The 26,988-nt window shown below is 38.7% G+C and overlaps 1 protein-coding gene across 1 annotated transcript in view; it reads left to right on the forward strand.

Moving 5' to 3' along the window:
* The window catches only part of Nbas (neuroblastoma amplified sequence), a gene marked incomplete at its 5' end in the record, with an annotated part of 269,116 nt that overhangs the window by 102,843 nt on the left and 139,285 nt on the right, over nt 1-26,988 (forward strand). The window contains 2 exon segments of the mRNA XM_017802479.1: nt 15,147-15,223; nt 15,683-15,820. Of these exon segments, the coding sequence (XP_017657968.1) occupies nt 15,147-15,223; nt 15,683-15,820 (215 nt within the window).

The raw sequence follows: 26,988 nt of genomic DNA on the forward strand, positions 1-26,988 counted from the left end.
AGACAGCCTTCCTCTCCCACTAGAGGCTCCATACTCTGCCATCCCTGTCAAAATATTAAATGAATAAAGCATTGAATGGGTGAACATTTCAGGGCTAAGGAAGGATATTTTGTATGTTCCCTAATTTACTGTGAACATTGAGTATGTTTTAATAATAATGGCTTTAATAATAATCCATTTTGTTTGCATCTGATTTATTAGGAAGCCTTTTCTTAAAACTCTCAGATTTGATCTTTGGATAATGCTAGTATATCTGGAAAAGATACCTTTAACAATTTTATAACATGAGATAATTGTGAAAAATAAAATCCTCAGGAGAATTGTAGTAACATAAGCTAAATTACCCAAATTAAAAATTGTGATAACAATGTCATTCTTGATTGGTTCAAAAGTAGTTTAAAATATACTTTAAACTTCCCATGTGATTGAATTTTATAGTTGATAAAAAAGTTTTTATGGAAACCAGCTTAAAAACATTAAACATTTTTTATTTAGCTGAATGAATGATTTAATGGCTAATGATTTCCAAATTAATAATATGGGCAACTTTCCTGTCTGTGAATTTAGTTCTGGAATGAAATTTATCATAGAATGCTTTCCAAAAGCACTTATTTTACACAGAATTAGTACTTGGAGGCCCAGACATAGATTTCATCTGATTTTGTCTGTGTAACTTGTTTGGAAACTGCATTGCATTCAAAGTTTGAGGACTAGCATTGCAAATTAAACTCATACACACTGCTAAAAGTAGGGCAGGCCTTTTTTTTCTTTTTTTCTTTATATATATATTTTTTTCTTTTTCATTGAATTTTTTTGCGTATTTCATACAGAACATCTCAAACCACCTTGATCATCTTTATACCCCCATCCCCACTGACATCCTCCCATACCACCCCCCACCCCACTGGAGCCTGTTTACTCAGTGATCCCTGTTAAGGCCCACTGGTTGTCAGTGTCCCCAGCCGTTCCCCAGTGCAAGTCCATCCACTAGGTCTAGTCAACCTATCTAGAGTTCCTTGTTTTAGGAAGATCAGCTCGTCTTCATCTAGCAGCAATCAGTTGCCAACATTCCTTCAGATAAGATTGAGGTCAGCTGTTAATCTTTGCAGTTCTATGCTAGGTTATTGTCTGCCTAAGTTTGCATGGGACTTGTGTATGCTGAGATCATTGCCATAGAGTCATATGAGCGGGTTCCCAGGAGCTTGTAGGACTCTGTTTCCATATGGTCATGTACCTCCTCCCTGGCTCTTAAAATCTTTCTGCCCCCTTTTCCAAGATAGTCCCTGAGCCTTGGGTGGGAGAAGTTTAATAAAGGGATCTTGTCCAAAGACCAGTATTCAGCAGACCCTTGATCTCTACACTTTGGCTATTTGTGACCTTTTGTGTTCCTGGTCCTCTAAGGCATGAGGGGGCAAAGGAGAAGTTAAGAAAGAAAAGTATTCCTCGAACTAAATGAAAAGGACAGTACAACACAGCAAAACCTCTGGGACATGTTGAAAGCAGTCCTTAGATGGAAGTTTATAGCTGTAAGTGCCTACATTAAAAAAAGCCAGAAAGAACACAAATAAATGACTTAACATTGCAACTCAAGACACTTGAAAAGCAACTTCAAATGAAACCCCAACCCAAGAAGAAATAACAAAAATCAGAGCAGAAATTAATGAAATAGAAACAAAGAAAACAACACAAAGAATCAGTGAATCAAGAACTGGTCATTTGAAAAGATAAACAAGATTGACAGACCCTTAGCCCAGTTAACCAAGAGAAAGAAAGAGCACCTCCAAATCAACAAAATCAGAGATGAAAGAGGAAACATCACAACAGACATCAAAAAGATCCAGAACATTATAAGGGAATACTTTAAAAATCTATATACTACTAAATTTGAAAACTTAAAAGAAATGGATGGGTATCTAAAATCACTCCAGGGATTCCCTACAAGGCAGCCCATGCTCTGACTTTCTCCGCTTGTAAACGCATCAAGCAGTGGAATCTACAGTATGGGTTTTCATTCTGTAAAACTTAACATAAAAGTTTTTGAGATTCTTCTATGCTGTGTTTATTAGTACAGTTATTTGTTGTAATTGATTAAGTAGCATTTTGATTACATGAATATGAAACAGTTCTCTTAAGGGACACTGAGGCTCCTTCTGGGTTGTGACTATTATGAAATGCTACTATGAACTCTCTGATGCAAATGTTTTTGTAAACATATATTTTTATTTTAATTAGGTAAAATTTGTTTTTTTCTTTTTTATTGAATTTTTGTGCATTTCATATAAAACATAATAATCATCTTTATACCCCCTTCCTATCTGAACCACCCCATAGCACACCCCACTGGAATTCATGGATTCTGTCATATATGTTAAGACCTATCAATTTAAGTTAGTGTACCCAGATAACCCTCAGTGCAAGGTCATCCACTATTTAGAGTCCCTCTTTTAAATCAACTCACCCTCACCTGGCAGTTATCAGCTGTCAATAATTCTTTAGCTAAGATTGGGGCCTGCTGCCTATTTCCCCAGTTCTGTGCTGGATTTTTGTTTGCTTGAATTTGCATGGGTATTCTGCATGCAAACTGAAACCATTATAGAGTTCCACAACTGGTCACACACACAGAATATGTGTCTGTGATACCCAACCGTAAGTAACACATCTACAATGGAACCTCTACATCAATTAAGTAAAATTTTAAGACTAGAACTGCTGGGTTAATATTATGCATTTGTTTTTATAAAATTTGCATTTTATAAAATTTATAAAATGCATTTGTTTTTATAAAATTGCCAACCCCCTCTTACTATAGGTTTTTTGGGTCTAGTTCTTCAATGTGGCAGGTTGTTTTTTTGAGTTCTGCCTGACCCATGTGGCATAGGGGCATACCCCAGCATAGAAGCCGTCCCCAAATGGGAAATTCACCAATGACATCTTGTAAATGGCAGCTGCTTGCAGATTCTGTCTCCTTTGGTACCTTCCCAGTGGCTCTGTCAGTATCTGGGCAGTGCAGGTGTGCTTGAGTGAAGGCAGGGTCTTGACTTAAGCCGCCAAAAAGAATTTTAGGAAGGAGATGTACGAAACAGAGTCTGGATTTATTATGAAAGATAAGTTAGTACACATTCAAGGCTCTTAAGAGAATCATACCGAAGTCTCAGACAATATCTGCATGTGTGGTTTTGTGGGCTTTGAAACTATATTGCTCAAAGGATATAATTGACAGGTGGTTTTAAAGATTAAGCAAATTTTAAAAATTATAGTTTAAAAATTAAATAAAAAGTATAAGCTGTTATACTTAATTCTTAAAGAGTTTCCAAATGAAATGGTAAGGTAGCTTATGAGGTGCACTGTTACGGTTTAGATAACTAAGGTTAAACTCGAAGTTCACATATATTTTGACCTTATATCTTGTTTATTAGCCACTTTAACTTTTTGTTTGAGATAGCTCTTTGGGGGGGGAAGCATATTATCTCATAGGCAGCTTTTTACAGCAGTTTTGATTTTGCCGGTTATGTCAAAAGTTTTCACTCTTACCAGAAATGTAAACCAGGGTGCAGGGGTTGAGGGGCTCCTTTCCCTTCCTTTGCCTCCTTATTTCTTCCCTGCTCTCCTACATCACCTTCCCATTCCGGTTTTTTAGACTTTATCTTGAATTTACAGTTTTCTTTTGCAGGACAACTGTTTCAAAAAGGAACACTTAATACTAAAGAATTTAAATAAAAAATTATTTTTCTGGATTTCACTAGGGTTCATCGTTGAACAGTAGGTTAAACTCTTAGCCATGGTTCCCCAGAAAGGAATAGAAAGCCTTTGCCAGGGTTAACTTGACAAAATCAACCCATGGATGAAGGCTTACATTGTACAGAAAATTTTGGGTATGTTCCATTTTTCTTGGGCTGTTGAAGTAGATGTTAAAAAGTAGTAAAATGGCAACGTGTGGTGGCACACACCTTTCATCCCAGGACTCTGGAGGCAGAGGCAGGTAGATCCTTGTGAGGCCAACCTGGGATGGTTTGCATAGCAAGTTCCAGGCCAACCCAGGCTACATAATGAGACCCTGTCTCAAAAATAAAACCTAGGAAAATGTGCCAGGATGTTAAGTATGTGTACACTTCTCCAGTTCTGCCTCAGTTCTGGCAGAGGCACTACAAAGAGAAGTAACTTCAGGTAGCAACTTGAGCATGTGGCCATTCATGGTCATTTATCAAAAACTGTGAAAATTACAGTTGTGTTGTTCCATCTAGTAATGGCCTCTAGGAATTGACCCTGTGATTGTTATTCACACACATTAAGAAGCAAAAGTGGGGGCTGGAGAGATGGCTCAGCGGTTAAGAACACTGGCTGTTCTTGCAGAAGACCCGGGTTTGAATCCCAGCACCCACATGACAGCTAACAACTGTCTGTAACTCCAGTTCCAGGGGATCCAACAGCCTCTTTTGTCCTCCAAGGCCATTGCACGACATGGATGCACTTACCTACATGCAGACAAAACACGCATACACATAAAATAAAAATAATAAATAAAAATTTTTTAAAAAAGCAAAAGTACTGTGTCCTTTATTTATAATAACATCAAATTGGCAATAGTCTGGGTAGTACTGAAAGGGACAGATAGTCATCTTCTCTGGCTCTCCTGTTTCCTATATATACAGATAGCTGCTTTTTTGAATTTGGTTTGAGTATGTAAGATTTGAGATAACTATCTGGTTTCAGAGTTTTAGGGGATAATTCATGGAAAGATTCTGTCCCATTAGAGCAGATATTTTTAAAATTATGAACATTTTTTTGTTGTATCATAATTTTAATGTTACATACAGGAATGTCATGAGCACAGGCAGAGTTTGGATGCTAGGCTAATTTGCCTGGCATACAGGAAAGAGGCAATTAAAATCACAAATTGTAGTCTAAGCCCATGGGGATTGCTGGTATGTGTTGCTACACTCTCAGCCCTAATAAGAAATTTTAACTTTCATTCTTTAAAGAATGTTAAACTAGTGAGAGGTTTTATTTTTCTAATCTGGAGAGTGACACAGTTGCATATGCTTGATTAAAATTACTGTGGTGAGGCTGTTTGAAGAAGGATCTAGAAGGAGAAAGACTGAAAGGCACCACCAGTCTTTTTTTTTTTTTTTTTAAAGGCAGTGCCTCATTTATTACTGACTGACCAGGCTAGCCTTGAATTCACTGAGATCTGCCTGCCTCTTTCTCCCAAATGCTGGTATTAAAGGTGTGTGCTACCACACTATTCAGAGACCCACTTTTAAACAAAGAAAACTTTAACTGGGAGTTTGTGGGAACAAAAATGAAGAGGTGTGAAAGTCCTTTGGAGGTGATTCCCCAGAAGTTTTGGTGACTTCCTGACTGTTGAAAGCAGAGGAGAAAATGAGGTCTAAGGTCTAAGGTCTGGAGTAGAAGTCTGGCTTCAGGAGAGAACAGTGAACAGTTTCATAAATATTAAAGACATTGGGTAAAGAGGATTAAGTTGTGGCAACATTTGTTTGGCACATTCAGTGACATTTGGTAATGTAAATCTTGTGAGATAAAAAGCAGAAAGTAGACCAGAAAGTAGATGGAAAAAAGAAAGTAGACCAGAGTGTCTACTGAGATCAGGGCTGTGATAGTGTTCTCCAGGGAAGATAGAATACAGTGGGGCTGAGAGATGAAGAAATGACAGACACCCTTTCCCAATACTCAGGGAAGAGGTGGTGGAGCATCATTTAGAGACAGGTGTGGGAGAACTCATGTTCTTAAAGCCCACAGAGTCATGTATCAGCGTGTAGTCTTACAATGAGATTTGAAAAAAAGGAAGAAAATTTGGTTTCACAGCTTTTGCAAAGATATCAATTTGGACACTGGACACAGAACTCAGAATGGATGTCAGGGTCCTTATGGTGGTTGGAATGAGAATGTCTCCCATAGTCTCCAAGTATTTTGTCCCTATTTGGTGGCACAGTTTGGGGAGGCTTTAGGAAGTGTGGCCTTGCTAGAGGAAGCATGTCACTGGGGGTGGGCTTTGAGAGTTCTTAAGCCTTGTAGGATTTCCAGTCACTCTCTGCTACCTGTGCCTGCTTGAAGATGTGATCACTCGACTTTCTGTTCCGGCTACCTCCTGCCACCACACCTCCCCACCATGGTGAACTCTACTCCCTCTGGACTGTAAGCACAAATAAACTTCTCCTTCTATAAATTCCCTTGGTCATGGTATTATATGACAGCAACAGAAAAATAAATACAGTCATGAACACTGTGAATGGACCATTTATTTAAGAAGGTTAGGAATGCAAAGCAAGGGGGACTGCTGAGTTGTTAGAAAGGCTAGTTGCCAAAGGAAGAATTTATTTTCCCAAGATTGCTGTGAGTTCATTCTATGTTGGCACTAAAGCAGATAGAAAGGACTCACTGGGACTCTCCCTCTTCTGTAAATGAAGGAAAACAACTGATTCCTTCCACATAGGGAATATGAATCAGGTGACTAATTTAAATGATTGTGTAGTGTTCCAAACTAACTGCTAGGTAAGAATAAATACGGTGACAGAGTGCTTTTGGAAGTCAGGTGTGACCTTTTGAGTTTGCAGTTTCTTCTGAGTGAAATTAATTTTCATGCTTAAATGCAGTTGTTAATTCACTAAAATTATGGTTTATATAAAATGGAAGCAATTGCTTCTGTTCCCACTGTGGTAGCTATTAGTGGAAGAGCTTATCAGTTATTTTGGGGGGAAATTAAAACGTGTCCTAACTGAAGAAATACTGACTTTCTCAGTCCTGTAGTTTACAGAGAGAAGAAGAAAGCCCATCAGGTGCTTTCTGTCTTCTAGAGACCACTCTGCTTTGTTTCACTCAATCCTAACTTAGTTATGAGGCCAATCTGCCCAGACCCCAAATTCACAATGCTTTGAAAACCAGAAGGACTTTTTATTACTTGTTTGACATCTAAAGCTGAACTAAGCTGACATGAAGCTATTACTGTGTCTGCTTATTCCTCTTAGTGTGAGTTTTGAAATGCTTTGCAGCACATGTATTAATGTCTGGTTACTGGATGCTCCCAGAATGTGCTCGTGAGGGTATACACACAAAGAAAGCCTCCTAAAGTCTAAAGCTTTCTGTATACTGAAACTCAAATCAGTGAAGGAACTGAGCCTTGAGCCAGGGCTCTCTGGTTTTGAAGGTCCTTTCCTTCCTGCTGTCTCATTTTGCCTGAGTTTCATGGTGTATTTATAGTTTTTTGTCTTAGTAATTGTACTAAAATGTACTCAGGGTTTTGGTTTTCTTTAGAATTGGGAAGACACAGGCATGTAAAGGGTCTTGAAGGAAGAAGTTAATACAGGTCCCTAAGACAGTGGTCATGGATGTCACAGACAGGAAAGCCTCTGGGTAGACAGGGAGTGGCAGAAGGGGTCAGAGAAAAGGTGTGTGAAGGCCTTTATCTGGTTCTCACAGGAGGTGAAGGGTGGGGCAGTGGACATGAGCATGGGCAGGGCTAACTTGGGTTAGCCTTGGGTAGAATGGATAATTTCGGCAGTCCTGGGCTATAGGTATAGTCTTTAGTGGTCTGGTACCAGGCGCTGGAATGATTGATTAAAACAGATTATTATCTGTTAGTATAAAAGCCCAGATAGAAAAACTCCTTCAGAATTTGGGCTCTGGGTTGCTTGGTTTCCATGTCAAAGCTGTGCTCGTAGGCAAGTTATTCACCATCTCCAGGATCTAGTTAGCTCTGGAAAGGTGATCTCTAGGATTAGTAGGCTCCCAGAATGTTAGAGCATTGTTAAACACAGAAAATAGCATAATTCCTATAGCTGTACATCTGGTGTCTATGTGGGTATTGTTGCTTTAGAGCAAGCATTTGTATTTGCAATGATTTTCTCTGCCTAGTGAAAAATCACAGCACTTATAGAAAACTCTGAGGGTGATTTTTGTCAATACTTTGAACCCATGGAAATTGTCAATTTCCTAGTCTATTTTTTGCCATAACCTTTGTACTCAATTACATAAGCTAGGAAGTGTTAGTAACAGTTTGATGGTTGTATCTGTGGCATAGTGTAGATGTTTTTAGAATAAGCTTGCTAGAACTTCTGGATCCACATGAAGATTTCTCTCTTTAGAGATGTCTACTGGTGACAGATTGCTTGTTTATTTTAACTTTGCCGTCATTCCTCTTTTTCTGTTGCTTGCTTTCTTTTATTTGGGAGTATCTTTCCCACTTAGCATACTCTTTAGGACTATCCCCTGTGGTAGCATATTTTCATCACTTTATGATTCTTTGGTATTTTGAAACAGCCAAAATACAAATTAAATAGAGGAAAGGTTGAGTTGCTGTTACAATAAAGATGTGATAGGAAGATTGTCAGAAACCGGACTTAATTTCCCCACTTGACTTGCGATTGGCTCCAGCTGCGGTGCTGAGAAGGCCCTGTGAGAAGAGCCACACAGGTGAAACAAGGGCTCCTGGGGGATTCCTTGGAGGAAGGCTTTGCTGATTTTGATGTCTGGGTTCAGTGTGTTTGGGGCATAAAGAAGGGAGATAATTTGAAGAAAATTAGAGTAGAAATGGAAATAAACTAGGTAAGGTTGCTGTTAAAGGTTATATTTTAAGAGACTACAAGAACGAAAATGAGTAGGGAAGAATCTTTAGTAGGTGAAACAGCTGGATTTTTTTCTTCCTTCATAATAATGGCCAAGAAGAACTGCTGGGCAGATATTGAATGGTAGATTATGTGAGGTAGACATAAGTCAAAACAGTTGTGTGTGTGTATAGTATATAGATAAATGTTTTCCAAAGTAGTCCAGTCTTCAGCAGACTAACCTTACACACTTTTTCCTGTTGTATTTTCTGGTGTCTAGAATATGTAGCTTATCCTTAAGTTTATCCTTAAGTTTCCAATTTTATACTTCTTTCTCTCATAATTGTTGATACAAATTCTGATTTCAGCCCATTATATTGTACTTTAACATTATTTGTTTAGAGATTATCTCTTTTGTCCTAATCCATTCACCCCTGAAGGTTAAGGACTTTGACTCTTATTTTAGGGAAATTCTAGTTAGAGAAGGTTTCTGCTGGTGTAGAATCAAGGGATGAGTTTGGAAATGGGTTTTGAAATGAATAGCTTTTGATTAGAAAAGGTCTTTACATGGTCATTTTGGTGGAGGCCTAAATGTGGTCCATTTGATTCTAAGACTTGGAGAACACATTGGAAATTTATATTTCAGAAACAAAACTTGGCAGAGACACAGTAGAGAAGGCGCAATATTTTTTCTCATGAATCACCACAGGAAGTTTTGGCTTCTTGGTCAGCCTCTGACACTTGTTTGTTCCTCATTCGCCCATCATTCTCAGCTAAACCCAGATTATTCTAATGACTTAAATACCCAAGTAACACAAAATTGGGGGGGGGGGAACTCAAGTGATGTATTTCCAGAGTTATTCATGTACTGTTCTCTTTTATTAATGCAGTTCATGAGTATGTGTTTTTATACAATAAATTTACATCATGATTATATGTGGCTACTTGATATTTGTACTAAGACCACAAATAAATAGAATGTATCATTATTAAATCCAATTGTATGTAAATTCAGGCTTTATTGGCATTGTACTCTGTTCTATTAAAACTATGACATTGATAGGTTGTTGCTTATATAAAAATGTTTTGTGGAAAATTTGTTAATGTTTGGAGAACTTTAAGAGATGAACAGAGCAAAAGGCCTTTTGTGGATTATGAGGAGGAGGTGTTCTTGGAAGGAACAAAATTATCATTTTAGTAATCCAAATTTTTTTCTAAATTACAAAGACAGCTTACTTTAAGGTTCAGACCTGAAAGTACTCAAGTAATTGTCCCCAATTAGCTGTCATCAATATAAATAATTTTGCAGCATGATCTTTTCTTTAAAAGACTGAGTTCTACGGAATTATTGTGGATGTCTTTATGCTTAAACTTCTCAGTAACTAGCCTGACAGAAATTTTCTCATGTGTCAGTAACATACACCATAGTTTTTCCTAGTGAGGGCAAGGTTACTGTTTATCAGTTTTAGGAGATCTGTGTTTAGATGGTGCAGAGTAGATTTTCTTGAAAGGCCATAGAGTTCTCTTAAGCTATCTCTTCATTGAAATCAGAGCATACTAAAAGCATGGAACCTCGAGTGTGACGTGGATCCTTCATCAAAGTCATGTAATTTAAATTATTTTTATTCTTGAGAATGTGGTATATGCATACAGTGAAATTTGATCGTATTTATCTCCCATTTCCCCCATGCAGCTTCCCTATATCTCCCTTAGCAGGTCCCCTTATAACTTCATGTCTCTCTCTCTTTTTAAAAAAATTATTTATTCAATAACCACAGGATTAGAAGAAGAATTTCATTACAGCATTAACATATTCAATAACAATTTCCAGGGTAAAGATGCATCTCTTTCAAAATTGGCTGTAATTTTTAGGTTCACAGTTGAATTAATACAGTTATACAATATTGAACTCAGTGTAAACCCTATAAGAAATAAAATTGAATGAGGTTTTAACCTTTAAAAAAGATTGCCATTTCATTTTAAAATACACTGTTTATACAGAAACACTCATTTTAAAAAATATTTTATTTTATTATTTATTTATTTTTGGGGGGTTTCTTTTTGAGACAGGGTCTCCCTGTAGCCCCACCTGTCCTGGAACTCACTATGTAGACCAGGCTGGCCTTGAACTCACAGAAATCCGCCTGCCTCTGCCTCCTGAATGCTGGGATTAAAGGCGTGCGTCACCACACCCAACATTATTTTTATTTTTATGTGTATGAGTGTATTGCCTGCATGTATATGAGTGCACCCATGTCGTGCAGTGCCTCAGAGGTCAGAAGAGGGCTTCGGATTCCCCTGGAACTGGAATTAAGGACAGTTTGTAGCCACTATGTGGGTGCTGGGAATCGAACCTGGGTCCTCTGCAAGTGCAGTCAGTGTTCATAAATGCTGAGCCATCTCTCCAGCCCAGAAAAACTCATTTATAATGCTACTAACACTTAGATGTTTGCACATGCGTCTCTAATCTCTATGTATCTGATTATTACTAGTCACCATTGGTTACTTTCTGAGATCCTTGACACCTGAGCCTCGATATAAAATCATCAGGTAGATTTCAATGGTACTGTGTTTCACCTCTACCAATTAACATGAAGCAAATTTTTATGCTTCTTCCTCAAATATAACTTATTTTTTTAATTTGTTGTTTTTGTGTGTGTGTGTTTCCTACAAAACATCTGAAACAATCTTATTTATCTATATACTCACATCCCAAATGGCACCCTACCATAGTTGCCCCCTGCTCTGGAGCCCATATACTCTGTCATTCCTGTTACTGTCCACTGTGTTGTTGGTGCCCCCAGCCATTCCCCAGTGGTTGTACATCCACTGAATCTAGTCAGCCTATTTAGAGAGCCTTATTTTAGGAAGATCTCATCTAGCAGCAATCAGTTGTCAATATTCCTTTAGATAAGATTGGGGTCTGCTGTTCATTTTCCCAGATCTATGCTGAGTTGCTGTCTGGGAGTCTCTTGGACCACCCTGGCCAACAACTCAAAGGGAGATATCGCCTCTCTGTCATTGTTTCTTGTTATGTAGCTTTTAGCTATACACATGTACTCTTAAAGAATTATATTAATCCCTTTAATCTTTGGTTATACTTTCCTTTTGCGTGTTTAAGACCATACAGTTGGCCCAGATAAACCAATTTAATTTTACTGTTAAGGTTGTTTTAGGATCTGTTCCTCAGGGGTCACATGGGCTTGGGAGGAGCCCCTGGCTCCTTATTTTACCAGTTCCATCTATGTGAAGATAAGTCAAAGGTCCTACTCATCCATGTCTTGCTTCCCTTGGAAGCATGGAAGAAATGATTCCTCTGTGTTGACCTTCCTCTTTGTAGACTGGACACTGGTTCAGGTCCCTTTGATGGGGTCTCCATAGCCTCCTTGATCAAGAGGACAGATGGCGTACCACAATTACAGGACATTTTGAGAGATACTCTTAGTCCCCTGGAGCTTAGTAAACCTAGGAGGGCAAGAAGCAAAAACTGTCCTTTATGTCCCTCTGATGAATTAGTATAGACCTCAAAGTATAGCTGTTAGACATCCAAGAAGATTAGTTCCACCAGTCTTATAATTACTCTGTGGTATGTAGATAAAGCTTGGGCAAAGACCAAATGTTCTCAGATAAACCTTGCCTAGACATGTATTATATTCCTTGATCTAGTTGTATGTATAATTTGCCAGTAGGTTGTTGGACTAATATGGTTCCCTCTGGTTTTTTAAAACTAGCTAGGCATTGTTTATTTCTCTCATTGTCCAACCCTTCCACCGTGGTTTCCCCATTTAAAGAGCCCCCATTTTTTGCATTTTTCCCTTAATAATACACTGCTCCTATGGTCCCACCTCTCTTGAGCACCCTCTTTCCCTTTATCCTCAAGCTTCCTTATATAACCCTCCCTCCCCTTTCCCCTTGAAATAACCCCATTTTTATCCATATCTCCCTTATTAACACCTCTTTCCTCCTGTTCTTCTCTTTCAGATTCTTTCTTTTCCTTTACCTCCCTGGTTCCTTTTCATTATCCTGGTTCCTGTAGTTATGTCTTAATACATACTCAACAAGGATTTGGTGCTAGGATCCACATGTGAGGGAGAACATAAGTCTTTTTTTTTTTCTGAGAGTGTGTTACTTCACTTAGTATAACAGTTTCTAGTTTCATCTATTTACCTGCACATTTAGTGATTTTATCTTTCTTTACTGCTGTGTAAAACTCCGTCATATAAATGAACCCCATTTTCATTATCCACTCGTCAGTTGAGGGACACTTACGTTGCTTCCATCTCTTAGCTGTTGTGAAAAGAGCAGCAACAAACATGGATGTACAAGTGTCTCTGCAACAGGATGAGTTCTTTGGATATATGCCAAGGAGTGGTATAACTGAGTCAAATGGTAGGTTCATTTTCAGAGTTCCCCACACTGCATTCCATAGGAGTTGAGCAAGTTTGCAATCCCACCAGCAGTGGATGAGTGTTCCCCTTTCCCCACATCCTCTCCAACATTTGGTGTCATTTGTTCTCTTGATCTTAGCCAGTCTGGGGTAAGATGAAATCTTAAAGTGGTTTTAATTTGCATTTGCCTAATTACTAATTATGTTGAACACCCTTTTAAGATGTTTCTTAGCCATCTTTAGTTCTTCTTTTGAAAACTCTCTTCAGCTCCTTAGCCGTCTTTTAATTGGGTATCTTCCTTTCTTGATTTTTTATTATTGAGTTCATTATATATTCTGGATGTTAAAATTCTGTCAGATGTGTTGCTGCTGGAGATTTTCTCCCATCCTGTGGGTTTTCTGTTCACTTCCCTCATTGCCTCCTTTGATGTACAGAAGCTTTTCAGTTTAATGAGGTCCCATTTGTTAATTCTTGCCCTTGTTTCCTGAGCAATTGCAGTCTTGTTTAGAAAATCCTTTCCTACACCTATATCTTGTAGGTTTTTCCCAATGTTTTCTTCTAACAGTTTCAGAGTTTCAGGCTTCACATTGAGGTCTTTGACCCATTTGGAGTTGACTTTTGTGCAAGGTGGACAATAGGGGTTTAGTTTCTTTCTTCTACAGGTGGAGATCTAGTTTTGCCAGCACTATTTGCTGAACATGCTGTCTTTCCTCCAGTTAATGTTCTTGGCCCCTTTGTCAAATATCAGGTGGCTGAAATTGCATGTACTCATATTTGGGACTTCAGTTTTGTTCCATTGATCTATGGGTCTATTTTTGTGCCAGTACCATGTTGTTTTTATGACAATAGCTCTATAATAGAGTTTTTAAAATCTGGTATAGTAATCCCCCCTCCCCTGCCTCCCAGCATTGCTCTTAGTGCTCAGGGTTGCTTTGGGTCTCTGAGGTCTTTTGTACTTCCAGATGAACCTTGGATGGTTTTTTCCGACTCTGTGAAGAATGTCATGGCATTCTTCAATGGCATTGCATTGAATCTATAAATGGCTTTAGGTAGGATGGTCATTTTCACAATATCAATTCTTCCAATCCATGAGCATGGGAGGTCCTTCCATCTTCTGATGTCTTCCTCAATCTTTCTTTAAAGATATAAAATTTTCATTGTAGGGGTCTTTAGTTGGGTTTATTCCAAGGTGTTTTATCTTTTTTGCAGCTATTGTGAAAGGGAGTGTTTCCATGTGCTCTTTCTCTGATTGCTTGTTATTTGTATATAGAAAGGCTACCAACTTTTGTAGTTTAATTTTGTAAGCTGCCACTTTACTGAACATGTTAATAATTTCTAGGAGTTTTCTCATGGAATTTTTGGCATCTCATATATAATATCATAACATCTGTAAAATGGGATAATTTGATCTCTTTTCCAATTATTACTCCTTTAATTTCCTTCTCTTGTCTTACTGCTCTTACAAGGGTTTCAAGCACTATGTTGAAGAAAAGAGGAGATAGTGGACAGCCTTGTCTGGTTCCAATGGGATTGCTTCCAGTTTTTCTCTATTTAGAATGATGTTGGCTGTGGGTTTGTTGTATATGGCTTTAATTATGTTGAGGTATGTTCCCTCCAGTCTATCAATGGCCACATGGCCACATCCTTAAAGAACAGTGCTTCTCCCTCCCCAAGTAACTATCAATTGCCAGTAGCTCCTCAGTAAGGGGTGTATTATAAAAACCATATACCCTGTCTATGTCAGAATTTTGGCTGGCTGGATCTTGTGCAGGTCTTGTGCGGTAACCACAGCTGCTGTGAGTGCACAAGTGCACTAGCTCTGTCAAGCTCAGAAGGCATCCTTTCATAGCTCTCCTCCATCCTTCCTGGCTTTTAGATTTTTCCACCTCTTCTTCTGTCATTTTTCCTGAGCTTGGTGGCGGGGGATGGTGGTGGTGGTGGTGGTATGTGTGTTATTGTTCTAGGTATCTCATTTATGCCTGAGCACTGACTGTCTTATTCTCAGCGCTTTGAATCTTTATGTACCTCTCTATTAACTGCTGCTCACTGCAAAAAGTTTCTCTGGTCAAGGTTGAGGGCAACACGGGTTTATGGGTAAAAACATAAATATGTGTAAGGTACTTTGACAGTTTAGCAAAATAACAGTAGGTTCCACCCCAGGTAATGTAATTTTTTTTTTTTTTTTGGTTCCTGCATTCAGTTCTGTTGCAACTAGCAAGTGATGCTTTGCCGAATGACATGACATTGGCTCTTGCTTATCTCCTTGCATTACCACAGGTATGTTTGCCTTTACCAACAAAGAACTGGGATTTTTGTCAGTGAAATTATGTATTATATGCATAAATATGTAAATTATATATTATATTTCTTCCTGATAATTCTTAGGTACCAAAAGGGCCCTAGTCCATATCCAGAGAGCAAATTTTATAATGCTGGCATTAATGTTCATCTTTAAATCCACTTTTATATAGTAAAGTCTACCTTACAAAGACTTCTAAATTTTTGTACTGCACACTACATTGAGTTTGAGTTGAGAATGTTGGGAAGTTTATATCAATTTATGTTAAAGGCAAATGGCTTTAATCCCATCACTTGGGAGGTAGAGGCAGGCAGATCACTGTGAGCTCAAGGTCTGCCTGTGGTGGTCTTCATAGTGAGTTCCCGGCCAGCTGGGTTACGTAGTAAGACCCTGTCTCAAAAACTCAACAGAGGTAATTTTCTCTTGCTTTTTCATAGGTGTTGGATGCTACCAAGTGCTTTGAGAAACAATCTCCCTCAGCATTGTCTCTCCAGCTGGCAGCTTATTACTACAGCCTCCAGATCTATGCACAACTGGCTCCATGTTTTGAAGAAATGTACCATCCTCTCTACAGGGTGAGTCCTCATGGTTTTGACTTTATTAATGAGTGGGATTGCAGCTTTTCTAAAATAGTCAAAACATACCTTTTCCTTTGTATCCTGAAAGGTTTCCAGCAGACAGCCCTGGTTTTTCCTGTCAGGCATAAGTGCTTCCCCAATGTCTTTAAGAGGTATATTGTCTAATATTGATTATGAATCCTGATTTCCCCCCCTCTTTTTCCTTTCATTGACTTTATTTTACTGTGTTTTTAGTGAGGAAAGACTGAAAGGTAAAACTGGTTTGTTTGTTTCTTTTAATTCATTTCCCAGAAGAAAGGTGACTCTAAATTAGGAAAGTATTTGTCTTAGTTCCTTTTCCTGTTGCTATGATAAAATAGTCTGACAAAAGTTAATTAGGAAAGAAAGGTTTTATTTTAGCCCACAGTCCAAGGTACAGTCCATCATGGCAGAGACATCAAGACAGCAGAAGGCTGAAGTAGCTGGTCACATGCTATCCACAATCAGGAAACAGAGGGACAAATACATGCAAGCTACTCAGTCTCCATTCTTCATTACAAGTCCAGGATTTCAGCCCAGGAGAATGGATCCATCCACAGTGGGTGGGTCTTCCTACTTCATTAACACAATCAAGATAATCTCCCACAGGCAAACCAAGAGGCCCATCTCCCAAGTGATTCTAGATTTTGTAAAATTGTGATTTAACAGAGACTATCACTGAAGGCAATGTAATTTCCTTGAGTAATACGTAGATTTGTTTATAATTCCAAACTATGAAAGTAGTACTTTTACTTAGGTCATGTTGAAGCATCTTGTCTATCTTGCTACAGCTTCAGATGGATCTTTATTGTTGACTTCTGAGTGAAAGCACCTAACCACATGCCTTCTTTTGTGGACATAAAAGTGTTACCATTGCCTCTGGGAAACCAGAGCCTCCAGGTTTACTTGTGTAAACCACTTGTAATGATCAGCCCTGACAAATGATATACTTTCTTATTGGATCATTTTAAGAAAACCTCTTCAAAAGTATACAAGTAAATAGATAAGATTTTCATAGTTACTATGTGTACAGATCTAATGTCCAAATTTTACTGAAGCAAGATTCTCTTCTGGCCCAAGGCAGACTATAAAAAAATAATTTTACATGTGTTTCAAAGTTCTAGCTCCCTTAACCATATAAAACAAATCTTAGATCCTCCAAGTTTTGAAAAAACATTCTACTTGTGATAACTATTGCTTTCATTTATCAAGTTTTATTTAAGAGGAGAGCTGGGAACCATCAATCGCATTGATAAATCTTCCAAGGACATAGTCATTGTATTATACCTAGGTGTGATTTATTTATCTTCATGGTGTTTGGCCAAGAAATAAGATTGTTCTTATTATACCCACTAAATATAATTATTTATTTTGGGATTCTTCACTTCAAAGTTTTTAATCTGTGGGTATAATTATAAGTCATAAGGAGTCAGTTTAATACTGTATTTAGCATAATAATAGTTTTAGGCTGTCCACTATGGCTTGTGACCTGTCTAGCCACAGGTTCCGTTCCTAGGCCTAGTATCAGTGTCAGGTATGGGCTCCAGCTTACAAACTGTACCTTAAATTCAATTAGAAAGTGATTAGTTATTCCATAATATTCATGCCACTGTTGCATCAGAGTTCATACCTTGCCAGGCCAGTTGTAGCTAACAGGGTTCACAGCTGGTGATTTTCTCTTCTGGTAGCAAGCATTAGATTTTCAAATGCTGTGAAAGCTAGCTAGTAGAGGTGAAGCTTTAATGTCAGTATCAGCTTGATTTCCTCTTGTATTTTTTTAAAACCATGGCTTATGTATGTAGTGTCTTCAGCAATAGGGTCATACTGTCAAGTTCTCATGGGTAATTAAGAGCAGGGGTGATGACCAGTATTGTTTGAGGCTATTTGGGACCCCTTCAAAAGACAGAGTTCATTCCAGATATTGGGCCTTTACTTTACTAGCCTGTGATGTCTGATAGGAGACATGTCCCCCTATTATAAGGTAATTCCTTTAAATCTCTTTTTATAATGTATGTATATGTACTTCAAGAAGTTTCTATAGTGGTAGGCTTCTATATGCTTTTTCTAAAGGTCTTTAATATCAAGTTATTCCTCACTTATACTCCCTCCTCTGCCCTGCCCTCCCATTCCCTACCCCATTTCTCCCTTCTTACTCTATTTTACCCTCTTTATATCACTACATTATCCTATCTCCTATCTCCCATCCCTCGCCACACACACACACACACACACACACACACACACACACATCCTGCCCATGACTGTTTATTAGTTTCCTCTCTGGTCTTTCCAACTGAAACATGCATATCAAAAAATTTAAACTAGAATCCAGCTATCAGTGAGAACATGCAGCATTTGCATTCTTGTATCTAGGTTACCTCACTCAGGATGATTATTTCCAGTTCCATCCATTTACCTGTGGGTTTCATAATTTCATTTTTCTTAACAGTTAAATAATATTCCATTGTGTAAATTCACCACAATTTGATTATCATTAATCAGTTGCTGGCATCTAGATTGTCTCCATTTTCTGGCTGTTATGAAGAGGGCCAGTGAAGGTGGATGAACAGGTATCTCTCTGTAGTAGGATACAGAGTCCTTTTGGAATATGCGTAAGAGTGGTATGGTTGGATCATGTGGTAGAGCTTTTTCTGGCATTCTGAGGAACCGCTGCAATGGTTTTCATAGTAGCTGCAGCAATAGGCACTTGCACCTGCAGCAGATAGGTGTTGTTCTTTTCCCATATCCACATTAGCATTTTTTGTCATTTTTTTAATGTTATCCATGCTGATTGGGTAAGATGACATCTCACAGTCATTTTGATTTGCATTTCCCTGATGGCTGTGGATGCTGAACATTTTGAAAAACATTTCTCAGCCATGTACATTTCATTTTTTGAGAAGTCTATTAATTTCTTCCCCCATTTTAAATTGGATTGTTTTCTTGATGCTTAGTTTATTGAGTTGTATATTGTAAATACTAAACTCTGTCAAATGTGTAGCTGGTGATGACTTTTTCCCCCATTCTTCAGGCTGCCTCTTCACTCAAATGATGGTGTCCTTTTTAGTTGCATGACGTCTTATTTGTCAGTTGTTTGTCTTAATGGATGCACTGCTGGTGTCCTGTCCAGGTAGTCCTTTCCTGTGCCTATTGGTCATTACTGCTACTTTCTACAGTTATAGTTTATCTCATATAAAATAACTCTAATGATTTTGTCTTGTTTTAGTCTCAGGTATACTTATGTGAAATAAGAAAAGCTATCAGGGATAGAGCTCAGTGGTATGACACTTAGCATGTGTAAGGCTCAGGATTAAGTTCCCAATAATACTTGTGTGGAGAGTTTTGGAACTGACTGATCTTGCTAGGGAAAGTGGGTCACTAGAGATACTATCTCTGAAGATACTGTCTGCTTTTGGCCCAAGTTTTTTACTTTCTGATTTTTCAAGGTATGAACAAGCTACACTGCAAGTCCCTACTTTGCAAACAGAGAAGTTCCAGCCAGCATGTGCTTTCCCAGCCGTGGTGCCCTAGGAAACTGTACCAAGAGTGAACATTCCCTCTCTCAAGTTTCTTTGGTTAGATATTTTATCATAGTGCTTTTTAAAAGTAAGATGAGGAAACATGGCAAGTTTATTTTATGCTCATCTTTGCAATACACTTTATTATGTACACAAGGAACTAGGAATTTGCTCTAAAATACCAATTTATTGAAACACAGAGAAGCTTTACTTTGCCAAACACATTGTATCTTGTTATAAACTTGAATATTTTCCCCTAAAGAACGGCAAAATTCACAAAATACATTTACCCGAGTTCTCTAAGTGGACATTATTGACATGTAGTCCAGATGCTAAGAGGGGATCTGTCTTCCTTTTCCATTGTTCACACCATTGTGTTAATTAGCTGTTAGTCATTGCTGTCAAAACTAAGAAAAACAATTTTAAAGGAAGAGAAGTTTTTTTGCGTATTTTTTGTTCACAATTCCCAAAATTGAGTCCATGGCTGATTGAGTCTTGCTTGACAGAGGCATCCTTCATCTTGGTTATGGGAACATGTGGCAGAGGCTGCTCACCTCTTGGCAGCCAGAGAGCAGAGCAGAGGGAGGGCATTGCCTTTGGGCTATGAGATTTCTCCTTTGCCCTGTTTTATTCCATCTAGGCACTTGGTCCATGGGCTAGGGCCACACACATTCAAGATTGATAACCTCTTCTTAGTTAATTCCTCTCTGGAAAGAGCCTCACTGACATACCCAGAGGTGTACTTTACTAATTTCTCCTAGGTGACTAATCAAGTTCAAGTTCACTATTCAAAATCATCAATACGCCCACTTTTCATCAACATGACACCCAAATACATCTCTTTAAACCATAATATTCCATCCATGGCCCCCAAGTCCCTCATGTCTACTTTTCAATGCAGAATACTTTCAGTCCAGCACCATGAGTCTCCATTGTCCTAGTAATTCTAACATTGTTCAGAAGCCCAAGTTCAAAATCTCTTCCTGAGCCTCAGGCAACTCTTAGCTGTAGGTGCCAATAAAATAAAAGAGCAAGTTACATGCTTCCAGTACTCAGTGACACAAGAGTAAATATTCCCATTCCAAATGAAAAGGATATGAGAATAGCAAGGAAGCAATTGGTTACATAAGACTAAACCCCAGCAGAGCTCCAGGTCTTCCATCTGAGATCTGTGGTGGCATTCTGTGAGCTCCATGCAGCTTTGGCAGCCTTACTGCTGTGGTCTTGCCAGATGTAGCCCACATGGGTCCCCTTTCAAGGATCTCTGCTTGCTGCCTACAGTTTTCCTCAGCAAATGTTTCACTTTCCAGGCTTCTCTAACTTCCAGGGGCCCTCAGTGTCTTTGACTTCACATTCATGACTTTATGCATCACCTCAGAGGCTGTCTGCAGGGATCCTCACTCAGTTACATATTGTCTGACCTTGTAGGCTTTCCTTTGAAATCGGTATAGAAGTTTCCATGAACATCGTAACTGTTGCATTTTGCCTGCCTATAAAATCAGCGTCATATGGATAATGCCAAGAATTTTTTTCAGTCTTAGAGCTAGTAGCCAAGCACTCTGGGACCATGCCTAAAAGACTGATTTTGGAGAAACACTTCTCTGGGTAATCTTCTGTGGGCAGGGAGCCCTAGAGCTCTCTTCTTAAAGCAAAAATATTTCAAATTAGTTACATCTTTATATCTTTGAAGCTTCTGTCTTGACTTGAGGAGGTTCAACCAATTCTTTTGATGGCTTTAAGAAATGTTTCCTATTGCCAGGATGCAGGATACTTGACTTTTTAATGGCTCTATTCTCTTTGACAGTCACACCATCCTTGGCCCTAGCCTTAGGTGTTCGGCAAACCAGTTTTTCCATTCTTTCTGCTCTGTTTTTTTGGTTCTACTTCTCACCAGAAACCCAACTGAAAGGAGCCACTAAAACCCATACTACAGCCCAAATAATGGGTTTCCTTGAAGTTTTCTCTGTCAAATTTATTAGTCCATTTTCTTTAAACTGAGCCTCCTACAATCCTGAGGCAATAGACAAAATGATCTTGGCAAAAATGTAACATGAATAAGTGGCCTTTAGTATAGTTTCCCACAAAGTCCTCCTTAGCTTCTAAAAACTCATAAGTATAGCCTTTACTCTCCACATTCCTATCAACATTATGTTCATCTGATCTGCCATCAGAGTTGCCCATTAAGTTCTGCTTACTGCATCCTAGGGCACTATTGTCAATCCAAATGTGAAAATGACTCCCACAAAGCAATCCCAAAGATTTCTGAACGATGATGAGGCAGAGTCATAGGAACAACCTCATTTTTTTTATACCAATTTTCTGTGTTAGTCATTATGACTAACCTGACATTAACAACTTGGGTAAGGTGTATTTTGGCTTATAGTTTCAGAGGTTTGAGTCAATAGTTGGTTGGCTTTATTGCTCTGGGCCTGAAGCTGCTCACCTCATGGCAGCCAGGAACTGGGATAGGGGTGGGGTGACTGTGTTATAGTATTTCTTCTTTTTCCCTCTTTATTTATTACAGGCCTCTAATCTATGGCACAGTACCATCTACATTCAGGGCAGCCCTCCTTAGTTAATCCCCTCTGGAAACATCCTCACAGATACATTGATAGGTATGCTTTATTAATCTCCTAATAATTTCTGGATTTAATCAAATTGACAGTCAAAATGAACAGTCATCCATATAGCAAGGTCATACTGTATGCATAGCACTGTGCTTTACCTTTCTTCAACACAAGGGATTGAAAGGCCCTCAGTCAGCCAGCTCGTTTATGTGTAGGTGGGTATGTGTGCATGTGAGTGTAGATGCCATACCTGTAGCACCTCTCACCTCTTATTATGCCTTTTATTTTCCTCCTGAGCATTGGCATAGGCCATGAGGATGCCTGACCTCAGTGAGCTGGAGACTTCCTTTGTATCTGTTTAAGAGAGTTATGTGAGCTATAGAACAGAGTTGCTGCACACAGGAGAACCAAAGACTCATGTCCTGCGTTTTAGAAGGTCCTGCTTGAAGAAAACCAGAAATCTTGCTATAGAGCCAAATTTTGGCCTGTACTGTTTCACTTTCAAAAATCCTTAGTTTAATTATTTTGGAGGAAAATTCTAGTACAACTTATGTTTGTCCTGTTTTTCCTCTACTGACAGTTAAAAGTTCCAAAGCATGCTTTGTGAAAGGATAAGTTAAGAGAAAACTATTAAATTAATTTATTCATTTGACTCCAGTTTTTCTGTCTGGCCATCATGCAGTCCTTCCTCAATACTGCTCTTACTCTATAAAAACAACAGAAGCTCCCAGGGAGATAAAGCAGAATGTTGACTTGTGAGGGTGAGCAGTGGAGATGTGTTCACCATGCTGTTTACTGTGTGCCAAGCAGTTGTGCCGTGTAGTATGTGAGAGCATCCTCTTCCAGGACAGTTTTTGTGTCCTTCATCATTCAGCACGGAAGGACATAGGGCATGGCACTATAGTATAAAGAATAATTAGCCTGGGTTTTTTGCCCCTTTACCCAGGGGCTTTCTGTTGCTTCCTTACCAGATTTGTCAACCTACATCTCTGCCCTTTAGTTCCTTAGTCTTGTTCCTATCACAGTATTCTTACCAGATTTTCCTTTGAAAGTATTCATTAAAGGCCTCCTGCCTTCTAGTAACCTTGGCTTCTGACTCCTGATTATCAAGTTACCTATCCACCCACCCTTTGGCATGATTCCTATGGCCTGCCACCATTCCATTTCTGGACCCAGTAATGTGAAGGTTTCCAGAAGTAGCATTACAGCCTTGAAAGCATTGGTACCATCACAGCCTGTCCATCCCAGGGGTTGTTCCTGATCTCTCAAGTGCTCTGGAGAGATCACTGCTGTAATCTTCCTCCTGTTGCTATAGTAAAACTTAAGGGAAAAGGATTTATTTGGTTATTTGTTCCAGCTTATAGTCCTTTCTTAAGGAAATCAGGGCAGTCGGACTTGAAGCAGCTAGTCACATCATATCCACAGTCAAGAGCAGAGAGCAGTGAATTCATGCATGCATGCATGCAAGTGCCCGATTCACTTTCTGTACTCATGCAGTTCAAAAGTTCCTGCCTTAGGGATAGTGCCACCCATAATTCACTGGTCTTCCCACCTCCATTAACATAATCAAGGTAATTATCCACAGACTTGTCCACAGTCCAACCTAATCTAGGTAGTTTATCATTGAGACTCCTTTCCCAGATGATTCTAGACTGTGTCAACTTGATAATCAGAACTAACCATCACAAGAAGTGTGTCCTTCAGTAGAATTAAGGTAATACATAGACAGATCATGAGCCAGCTAGCTCTGCAGACTCTTGACAACTTTTCAGAAAGCAGTTGACTGTTGGTCTGAAAGAAGAAATGAGGATTTAGAAAGAATCCAGGATTTTTTTTCCACATGAAATGCAAATACTCCCAGAAAGACAGATAATGCTAAGACTTGTTTATACAAAAAGTGTCACCAATTCTCTATGTCAGTCTCTCTACTCCATGACCTCAATTTAATTTAGTCTTCATAGTCTTTCCCTTAAATAACTCTTACAGCCTCTCAAGCATCTCCTTGGCTCCAATTTTGTTTCTGTAGTATTTTTTCCATATAGGTGTTAGAGTACTCTTGCTTATTTTAAAATGATTTTTAAAAATGTGTTTATTGCTTCTGTGTAGGTGTGTATGTGTGCATGTGAGTACAGGTGCCATAAGAGAGCATCAGATCCACCTGGAGCTTGAGTTTATATGTGGTTGTGAGTAACCCAACATGGGTGCTGAAAACTGAACTTGGACCCTCTGTAAGAGCATTAAGCACCATTAACTTTTAAGCTGGATTCTCCAGCCTCTGGAATAGTCTTTCTCATTGAAGATGTGTTCATTTCCTTTCTGCCTAAAATCTTCTTGTGATTTTTCCAGGGCAAGGGTAATCGCCTGTGGTCTGACTTCTGTACAGCTTCATTGTCCTTGATGAAGTCCTAACAAATTCATAGTCCTCAAACAACCCTGAGTGTTCTGTCTTCTGTCTTCATGCATATTCCACTCTTCCCATCATGATCTCCCAACATCTCTTTGCTTAGCCATCTCCGCTTAGATGCTCTCCATAGAACTCCCAAGCTGTGGACTTGCCCTGGGCTTGCCTCTGTCATGGCACATGTACTCTCTGTTTAGAGATTTTCACCCCATAAATAATGGGGTATTTGAAGACAAGGTCTGCTGTATTTATTGGATTTCTTAGTGCTTATAGCAGGTCTTGGAATATAGAAGGGGAATGAAGAAATGTTTACTGGGTAGATGACTAAAAATTCACAGTTCTGTGTAGTATACATGAGAAGATTGAACTGTGAGTGCGTTTATCATGTGAATACTATGCCAGGCAGTGTTCTGGAGAATACAGTAGTTTCTTTTAAATACAGTAGTTTCCTTTAAAGGAAACACTTTTCTTTTAAAGGAATGGCATTCTACTAGGGAGAGAGATACCATAAGCAAAATAAGTAAATAAAGTAAATATTGAGAGAAATGCAAAGAAAAGTAATGGGAAGCTGTGTGTAAGCAGGATCAGGAAAAGCCTCAACCGAGGTGATCCTTGAGTAAAGACAAAAACGTTAGCAGCATGCAGATGCTCTATAGGAAGAGCATTTGCACAGGAAGTAGCAGTATCAGAGCCATAAGGTGTCATTTTCTGTAATATATCCTATGTTATTTTTTTCACAAGTTATTTGAGTTGGTTTTAAATTTTTACTATATAAAATTCAAAATATAAAATTGTTGCCTGTATAAAGGTAACAGGATAGAACTGAAGCCAGTGCCCAGACTTCACTGTGGCCAAATGACTTTTTGAGGTGGCTTAGAAACTGTGAAGAAGTCACAGTTAGCTTAGGAGTTAGTTTATAGGAGCTGCCAGTGGATAGTAGAAATGTAAATGAATGCTATGCAGGTCTACTTTAAAGTGCTTTCACATAAGTCCTGCTGCTGGGTCCTTGGAGCCCTTTTTTGCAGACAGCTCTTTGGAGAAAACTACTCAAAGGGATGTGGTGGCATGCTCAAGTTTATTCCAGTAGAGAGCGACACCGTGTCACCTGGAGCTCGTGCTTTCTCAGGTACACTTCACTCTGGTTTTGCTGCAGAAGTGGTGTCACTTTTTTTTGAACCTGAGTGATCTTTCTGGCTTGCAAGTCTAATGGGAAATTCCTAACAGGATATTTTCATGTGCTGCTGTGTCTGTAAGGTGAAATCTAACTGCTGCGCATGACAGATGAGCCCTTGATAAACTGGCTGCCTTTCCCTATCCTTCCAGGCCTGCTTCCTAGCACTCTCTTTGAAGATTATGTTCTAGCTGTTCTGAACTTCACTTTCTCAGAATTTAAAGTCATTTCCTGTATATCATTGGGTGTGTAGATGTATTCCTCCTGCCTAATATCTCCACCCCACTGTGGACAAATGAATCGGAACTGAGGTGCCTCCTCTGCACCCCCTTCCTGCCTCCTCCACAAACAATGGCCTTTCTCAGATCTCTTTGTTTCTTGCATGCATGTGTACCCAAGGCAAAAGGTTCTTGTAGGGTATAATGCCCATGTCTCTTCTCTGAATGTGATGGCTATATTTGAGGGCAGAAATCCTATTGCTTCCTGTATGTCCAGGACCTGACTCATTGTTCTTACTCAGTGACGTTAATTGGAATCTACATAAGTTTGGGAATCTTGTCATCTGCTGTTCAGTAGGACATTAGGATATCTTGAAGCTTGAGGTTTGCAATGTGAGTCCTGACTCTCTTGGACTGGAAAGAAGTATAGTTAGGCACCAGAGCTGGATGTAGTAAGTACACAGTTTTCTACTGAATGTGGAATGACTCATTATTTGAGTCTTTTCAGCATCTTCCTCTGCATAAAACAGCACTACTGAGTTTGGAATTATATATAACAAACTCTTGATGAATCATCTTGGAAATTGAAATCAAAATGGTTTCAACTTGTTGCCTACACATAATAACACCCAGTGAAGCTTAGCTTTCACTCACTTGTAGGTACAGCTTGCTTCTAATTCTGTAATCTTTTCACATCTCTCTGCTCCCTGTGGTGGACTGCTGCAGGAATGCTAACTTGGATAGACTGATAGAATTTGTGAGCTATTTTTGCTATAAGGCCTGTGCATTGTAAAGGGCAGTGCTGTCCTGAGCCAGCTAGCAGGGGCTCCTGCTACTCAGCAGCTTTTCTAGGTTATACTTGCAACAGCCTACTTTGCCTGAAGTTTTCTTTTTGGTTTTATGTAATGCTGATTATCAAATGCTTAATCCAAAATCATTTTCTCTTCTAACATTTGTCCTAATTGACTATTTTTTTTCTGTTTTTTTTTTAATTTAAAATTTTTTTTTACAATTAAAGTTACAGTTTTAACAATATACAAAATATTACAGTAATTCAGATTTTTTGGCATAATGATTACAGATTTGATAAATACATTTTATATCTCATAATAGCGATGAAGATTATACAAAAGCTATTAAAACAATTATAAGAATAAATTCAATTGTCACTTAAGTATCTAAAGCTATTTTCCTTTGCATTCTTCCAGAATGATTTGTTCTTATTCTTTACCTTAATTTGAGGGACTTCAAGAAGATACTTGTTTTTTTTTT

Source organism: Nannospalax galili, unplaced genomic scaffold (assembly GCF_000622305.1).
Source record: "Nannospalax galili isolate Female #2095 unplaced genomic scaffold, S.galili_v1.0 scaffold100, whole genome shotgun sequence".
NCBI classification, from domain to species: Eukaryota; Metazoa; Chordata; class Mammalia; order Rodentia; family Spalacidae; genus Nannospalax; species Nannospalax galili.